This window comes from Plectropomus leopardus, chromosome 19, assembly GCF_008729295.1.
Source record: "Plectropomus leopardus isolate mb chromosome 19, YSFRI_Pleo_2.0, whole genome shotgun sequence".
Taxonomy (NCBI): Eukaryota; Metazoa; Chordata; class Actinopteri; order Perciformes; family Serranidae; genus Plectropomus; species Plectropomus leopardus.
The window spans coordinates 2,558,441-2,566,349 of NC_056481.1; the positions used below are offsets into that span (position 1 = coordinate 2,558,441).

Below are 7,909 nucleotides of genomic sequence, written 5' to 3' on the forward strand. Positions count from 1 at the left end.
TTTTCTGTAACATAATTATCAATATCTGACTAAGAGAATTATAAATATAGCTTTCTGGTCATTTTTCTAATTTTTTTTTAATATTATCTAATAATTTCCCTAAGATAATTTCATTGTCACCTTTTACTAATTTTTACAGTTTTGGGACATTTATTGCCAAGTTGCTCATTATGTTTTTTTAACATGTTTTTGAAAGAAACCAAACAGATTTTCTCAGTTTTCAGAGGTCTTAAATGTTGGTGAAAGGCGTCTGATGCTGTTATACATGTTAAAGGGTTAACTTTTGGCAGCAAACTGTGGCCATAGAAGCAGCAGCCAATCATTAGGCGGGGTCCTCTGCCTCCTCTGACATATTGACCTAAATTTTGTGAGTGTTTGAATTTTGTTTATGTGTACTTTTACTCTCAGGAGCTGAACATGGCGACTTTTGAGGAGCAGTTTAAGACGAAGGCGCAGTCCGCCCCTGTGGAGCTCGGGACCCTCAAGATGAAACTGGCCCACAAGACTCCCAGTAAAGTGTCCCTGATGGAGCCCAACAGAGCCAAAAACCTGGCTATCACGCTGCGCAAGGAGGGGATGGCTGCGTCTGACATCTGCTGCGCTATAGAGACGTAAAGTTATCAGAATAACCTGACCACAGATCATCTGATGTTCCGGTTTTATTATTATTCTTCACGAGTGTCGCTGCCGTCCCCGCAGGTACAACCAGAGAGCTCTGAGCCTGGACTTCCTGGAGCTGCTGGAGCGTTTCATCCCCACAGAGTACGAGATGAAGCTCATCCACAGCTACGAGTGTGAGGGCAGGCCCCTGGACGAGCTCAGCGAGGAGGACCGCTTCATGGTGCTCTTCAGCAAGATCCCGCGGCTCTCCCAACGCATCAGCACGCTCACGTTCATGGGAAACTTCCCCGAGAGCGTGCAGCTGATTCAGCCGGTGAGCTCACGAGAGGCGGGGAGGGTTCAGTTACTGAAACTGTCTGCTTCTGCTCCGAAAAAGTCACCCGATAAAAGATTTCTTTTATCATGGGAAATTACATGAATCGTTGAAAAATTTGTTTTATGTAACGCCACAAAAATCCGGTCTGAGATTTCCAGAATAAAAGTTAAAGTTACGATGAGTCATAAAATTACAGGAATAAATTTGTAATTACGAGAAAATAATTGTAATATAAAATGACTAAACTCATATATTTATGAGAAAAATCCTGATAAAACAAAGTTGTTGTAGCCGAGACATTGCAATGAGCGACCAGTTAAAAAAAAAAAATTAAAAAATTATTTAAAAAATTCCATACAAAAGATTTCCCTTTGAAACCTGAGTAAATTGTCTTTATTTCTTTCAAAAACATGGGAGGAAGAGAAGAGGTAACTTAGCAAGAAATGACCCCAAAATTATCAAGAAATCAGTAAAAGAAAATTAACAGAAAATGAGCACTAAACTTCCACACTAATAATTCAGCTTATCGGCCTTCAAACGTCAGAAACAGATTTTGTTTAGTCAATAATTTAACATTTAAACACGCGAGGCTCCATGTGAATTAATGCTTCTATGATCTGCTAGTTTTATACTGTTTGAATTTCTGTTCATATATTTGCCTGAGAATCAAAAAATGAATCCTAATAATTTCATCTCCTTCTGGCAGCAACTGAACGCCATCATCGCCGCCTCGATGTCGATCAAATCCTCCAACAAGCTGAAGAAAATCCTCGAGGTGAGTACGGAAGCGTTAACTTTCCTAAGAATAAAGTGCGTTCTTCTGTGTGCACAGATTAATGATTTAATTTTTGCACATATAAACTATAATATTCTGCCTCTGTTTCTGATTCAAAGATCATTTTAGCGTTTGGAAACTACATGAACAGCAGCAAGCGAGGAGCAGCGTACGGCTTCCGCCTGCAGAGTTTAGATATGGTGAGTTTTTTCAAGAAGATGTTAAAATATATCTTTCATGAGCATGTTGTTTTATAATGTGTCTGACTTCTTCACAGTTTTAAAGTCTTTTATTTTCTGTTTCTCTGTTTTATTTTTTTTTTGTTTTTATTGTGATGCCCCTTTAAACTCTTGCTTCATAAGGCACATTAAATAAAATTTACTGACTCAATAAAAAGGCTGTGAAATTTAACAGCGTATCATCACTTTAACTGCAAAAATCTTCAACCAGAGTCTCATTTTCGACTGTTTTAATTGTTTATTGTTTTCTTCCTCCCAGCTGTTAGACACCAAATCGACAGACCGCAGACAGACACTGCTGCACTTCATCGAGAGCATCATCCAGGACAAATATCCAGAGGTCCAGTCCTTCTACACAGAGCTGCACTTCCTGGACAAGGCAGCGCTCGGTGAGCACAGGAACGGAGGTGTTGGGGAAAAAATAAAAAAGGGATATATAATCTTTGTCATGTAGACCTCCCTTCAACTTGAAGAGAAAAAACAATTGCAATAAATAAAAAAATAAATTAATTAAAAACAAAAGAATAAAACGAAAAAAACAGCATATAACTTCTGTCATGTAGACCCCCTCAACTTGGAGAGAAAAACAAAAATTAAAGAATAAAAAGGGAAAAAACATTTAATTTCTTCCATGTAGACCCTCCTCCTTAACTTTAAGAGGAACAAACAATAACAAAAAATAAAATAAAATAAAAAAAAATATGATATGAAAGAGAAAAAAAATCATAAAGTTTCTGTCATGTAGACCTCCCCTCTCCTTGGAGAGAAAAACAAACAATAAAATAAATTAATTAAAAACAAAAGAATCAAAAGGTGGTATTATATATTATATTATTAGATGTTTCTATAATTGTTGATCTGATTATCATCTGCTCTTTTGTCAAATTGTTTTAAGACAATGTGACAAATATGTTTCTCTCCAGGAAATAATTTTATGTCTAAAAAACGTCTTAAGTTGGAATTGAATGGATCTGTGGTTGTTAATTCACTCACATTTTTGCAGATATGAACGTGTCAAACGTTAAAGAGAAGTTATGACAGTAGAAAATCACTTTATTCCAAATTTTTGTTATCTCTGCTTCACCCTGACACCACAGTGTGACCTCGACGTCAGCATTAAATCCACTTACTCTAATGACTGCACTATCAGCTATGATAAGAGCCTTAAACTGAACTCACCTTTTGAATGACCGTGAGCTCTCTTGTCTCCGTAGTTTCCATCGACAGCATCCTGCAGGACGTGCGTGCTCTGGAGAGAGGCATGGAGGGGACCAGGAGGGAGTTCTCTGTGGAAAAAGACAATCCTGTCCTGCAGACGTTCCTCAGCTGCAACACGGAGCTGCTCCGCTCGCTTATAGCTGATGGAAAAACGGCTCAGGTCAGTTTCATTAAGATAGCAATAAAACTAAATCACATGAGAGATTTGTTGTAGTGTACACACTCCTCTATGGAAGCCCATTTAGCCAATGTAATAAAAAAAGATGATTATGATCAGAAATTTTCTCAAATGTGTGCATAATAGTGACTTATTGTCTTAAAATGATGATAATAGTATCTTGTATAATGTCCAAGTATTGCAATGACTCAGTGTCTCAAAATAAAATGATGACAAATGAGAAGTATCTCAAAATAAAGAGAAAAGTTCTCAAAATAAAGAGGACGCATCATAAACTAATGACAGAATGTCAAAATAATGTCTTCAGTATCACAACATTATGTGGCACTTTCATGAATAAATGACTTAGTATTTAAAAAATAATGACACAATATCTAGAAATTAGTTTGTACCTAAAAACAGTGATTCTGTATCTTAAAAAAATAAAATCTTAATAGTCTAATTATTGCAATGACATAGAGTCTCAAACTAATGATGACTAAGAATCTCAAAACAATATGCAAATATCTCAAAGAGCTTCTATTCTTTTATTTTTGCTGATTTAATGTGAAGATTTGTTTTTTTTGTCTCTGTCTGACAGGACGTGTACGACTCGGCGGTGGAGTACTTTGGCGAGAACTCTAAAACGACTCCGCCCTCCATGTTCTTCCCCGTCTTTGTCCGATTCATCAAAGCGTACAAGGTCAGACGACGCTCCGTTTATTGATTCCTGGCACGAATGAGCAGAAACTAGCTGCTTCACTGATAATGAAAAACGGATATTACTGTACACTTACAGCCCAATCTGTGAGCTAATGTGCTTCTTATTTGACCTTCAGGGGCAGATAAGTGAAATAAAATACTTTTTCTCTGACAGCAAGCTGAGCAGGAGAACAAGCAGAGGAAGAAACAGCACGTCCCGAACTGTGAAGCTCCGACGACGCCACCCAAACCCGAAATCACAGCCAATAAGGTAACTTGTTCTTTCTAAAAATATAAAACAAGCAGCTGCAGGTATTCATAGACTTCCTGCGAACTGAAACTCGGGTCATATTTTTAAAGTTTTGCCCACAGTTTCTGCCAGTTATAATGATATTGCACTTACTAAGTTAGTTGCTAAGATTTGGGAACAAGAAACACAGATGAGTCATAAGATCAGACAGGCTAAAAAACAAACCAACATTTATAATTAAAGATAAAACTGAAAGTGATGTTTAAAACAAACAGTTTGCATAACGAAAAAATAAAATAAACTAAATTAATCCTACTGTTTACTTGCATGAGAGAAAAACAGGAAGGAAAGGAAAGCAAAATAAAACCAGGTTAAACTGACAACGCTGTTATTTATTGAAAGATAAAGTCGTTTGAAAAAGTAAGTAAAGAATTATAGCTGTCAAACAATTAATTTTTAAAATCCTAATTAATTGCTGCTTTAAAAAATCTCTTTTTATTTTTAGATTTAACCGTTTAAAGCCTGGGCAAATAGGTTTGATTTCTTTCAAAAACATGCGAAGAAGGCAGTGAGCAGCTTTAGAGGAAATGAGCCAGAAATTAGACAGAAAATAGTAAAAATTCAGAGAAATTACTTGAAAATGTATATAAATAAATAAATACATAACCCCCACAAAAAATAGAAAATAAAAAAACTTTTTTTTAAAAAAAAGGAAATGTGAAAAAATAGGTAAGTAATTGATCTGGAAAACTCCACAATTAACATCAAATTTCAGCTTAATGTCAACAATTCCCCCACACACCAAAAAAACGGGCCAAAACTCACCACACGTGAAAAAAGTCGGACGAACCCCCAAATCACGTTATTCCCCGTTGAGGGGTGGCCAGGACACAAAATGATAAACCCGTTTCCCTCAAGTCCGAAGCAGCCACGAGGACAAGTTTGTCAGGTGGTAACAAATGAAGTGATTTATTTACAACAAATATTCATTTATAAGAACAGAAGGTTTTTTTTACGTCAGGGTGAAAATCAGGTTAACATGTTAAACAAAAACGGCTCTGAGGGGTAACTAAAGTAACTAAATCTAAGACAACCAAAATATAATTCAACTTAACAGAACCAGAACAAAAGGAAGTTAACTAAACTGAAGTTTTACCCTTAAATTATCAGTCTGATCAGCTGAGTTACTTTGGTGCCTTACGTTCAGACCTTAATTATGGTCCATGCGTTAAACACTGACAGCTCTATTAAGAATATAATGAACAATAAAGACAAGTTACGATGAGGAAACGGCTTGTGACTGTTGCCAAATCAAAAAGACAAAGAGAGAAGTTTCATTTATTTTCTGCACAATCAAAAACAAGGATTAAACTAATGTGCATACATGTAAAACAGACGCACAGAAGTATTAGCGCACACACACACACACACACACACACACACACACACACACACGCTTAGGGTTTAACAAATCATGTTGGCATTCAGTCGGTGTTTGTTTACAGCCTGTTTGATTTTCTTACTGCTTGTATTTCTGCCCTGTTTGAAATCGATCTTATTTGTTGCTACTACAAATTGGATTTTTGAACTGCTGCTGCAGCAAGAAGTAATTTTTAATGGCACTTTCCTCTGAGTCTTATTTTTGGATTATTTGTCTTTTTTATGACAGTCTTTATCATGAGATCCTCCAAATTGAGACTCTAAAGATAGTGTGTGCTGCACAGACTGTAACACAATTTGAGGCAAGATTGTGAGTTGTGATTTTAGGTTGTAAAAATAAAATTACCCAGACTTCAACATCAGACAAAATAACCAGTAAGAAATTATTATTATTATTATTATAGTTATTAAAATTATCCAAAAGCGTTCATCATCAGCACAGTCATTGGGAGTTCAGACATCGACATGCTTGATGTTTCAGGTTTGTGTGACGTCCAAACTGCCGCAGATGGACCTGATAGCGGAGCTGAAGAAGAGGCAGGTGTCTCCTCTGGTGAGGGAGGGGAAGGACGGAGCCATCGAAGACATCATTACAGGTAAACAACACCCGAGAGACACATTCACTGTCCGTTTTATAATAACGGTACTGTTAACTGTGACGGTGTTCGGTATTGTTTCCATCAGGTTTCCTCTCTGACTTTAAGGACTAGTTCAAAATTTTGGAAAATGCACTTAAATGGTTAGTTCATGAAAACTGAGTCATTATCTGCTCCCCTCATGCTGATGGAAAATCATCCGAAGTTTTATAATCCACAAAACACTGCAGGAGATTGACAGGGAAAAGGCGTTACACTCATCTCCCAAACAATTGAAGCAAATGGTGACCAGGATTCAAACTTCAAAAAAATACATATTAAAATGACAAAATGTCTCTGTTCTGCTCGTCCAAAGTAAGTCCTGAAGCCCCAACCTGCCAAGTTGTTTTGAAAAGCATCTCACTGGCGTTGTGTTTTTAGCCTTGTTGTAGCTTGCAGCTTCTAGTTCACGCTCGCACAAGACCAGAAATAATAATAATGACACAATTTCAATACTTTTATCAATTATTATGGTATATTGACTTACGTAAACTTTTAGCCTAAGTTGAACAGATTTTAGGGATTTGAAGTTGAAGTTACTCCAAGAAATTAGATCACATTAAGCAAAATTTTTATTGCAGAGTTCACGTCATTATTTAATGTTAAGAAGCGCAACTGCTAAAAATTACTTTTCGGCATGTATCTCCTTGATTGATCTGAACAAGAAACACCATTTTTAAACCAAAACTAACTGTAACTTCCTTATACTCACAAATTGTCTCTGCTGTGATATAAAAAAACCCAGACACAAACTATTAATCGGTGAGTTGTAGCGGTGTCGCTGGGTTTGTTTTACTTTGGACAGTCAGGCTAGCTGATTCCCTTCACTTCCAGTGTTTATGCTAAGCTAGGCTAATCACAACATCCTGACTTTTAGCTCCAGCTTAAATGGACAGAAGTGACATTCTCTTCTTATTTTCCAAATGTTGACCTACTCCTTTAAAGATGACATGAAACTTTAAGCTACCACAACAATTAATCTCACAGTGTCGTTTCCAATTTAAATACCTTTTTTTCCTGGCTAAACGCCCCAAAGTTGCACTTCCGATCACTTACTAAACTTTCCCTCCTGATTAATATTTTATTAAAACTCATCTACTTCCTCAGTTCTTAACTCTTGTCTTTCTTTAAATGCTCTCTCCCTGTTGTTTCTCTGGTGTCTTCAGCTCTTAAGTCCGTGCCCTTCACGGCTCGTTCTGCCAAACGCTCCTCTCGTCTCTTCTGCGACTCCGTCTTCAGCGACGAGGTGACTTCTTAAAATCCCTCGCTGCTCTGTGCTTCTTCCTCTCTGCTGACTGTGATGGATGCGCTAAGTGTAATTGCTTTGTTGTTATCGATCTATCTATCTATCTATCTATCTATATATCTATCTATCTATCTAAGTATGTATCTATATCTTTGCTGCATTCTCTACTACTAAATTTTTTATATTATACTAACATTTTTATTGTTTGATATACTAAACATTTTATGTTGCCAAACTATACAATGATTTTTGGCAATTTTATGGCATACTTTACTATGACTTCTTTTAAGAACTTTTCATTGCATGCTAA

The 7,909-nt window shown here is 36.6% G+C and overlaps 1 protein-coding gene across 1 annotated transcript in view; it reads left to right on the forward strand.

The window, feature by feature from the left end:
* LOC121959002 (formin-like protein 1) overlaps positions 1 to 7,661 on the forward strand; it is a 26,028-nt gene extending 18,367 nt beyond the window's left edge. Inside the window, exons 7-17 of the mRNA XM_042508184.1 lie at positions 105 to 115; positions 409 to 611; positions 700 to 934; positions 1,644 to 1,712; positions 1,832 to 1,912; positions 2,211 to 2,340; positions 3,166 to 3,329; positions 3,928 to 4,029; positions 4,204 to 4,299; positions 6,200 to 6,314; positions 7,520 to 7,661. Of these exons, the coding sequence (XP_042364118.1) occupies positions 105 to 115; positions 409 to 611; positions 700 to 934; positions 1,644 to 1,712; positions 1,832 to 1,912; positions 2,211 to 2,340; positions 3,166 to 3,329; positions 3,928 to 4,029; positions 4,204 to 4,299; positions 6,200 to 6,314; positions 7,520 to 7,611 (1,298 nt within the window). The 3' untranslated portion in view covers positions 7,612 to 7,661. The remainder of the gene's footprint in view (positions 1 to 104; positions 116 to 408; positions 612 to 699; positions 935 to 1,643; positions 1,713 to 1,831; positions 1,913 to 2,210; positions 2,341 to 3,165; positions 3,330 to 3,927; positions 4,030 to 4,203; positions 4,300 to 6,199; positions 6,315 to 7,519) is intronic.
* The last annotated feature ends 248 nt before the right edge of the window (positions 7,662 to 7,909 follow it).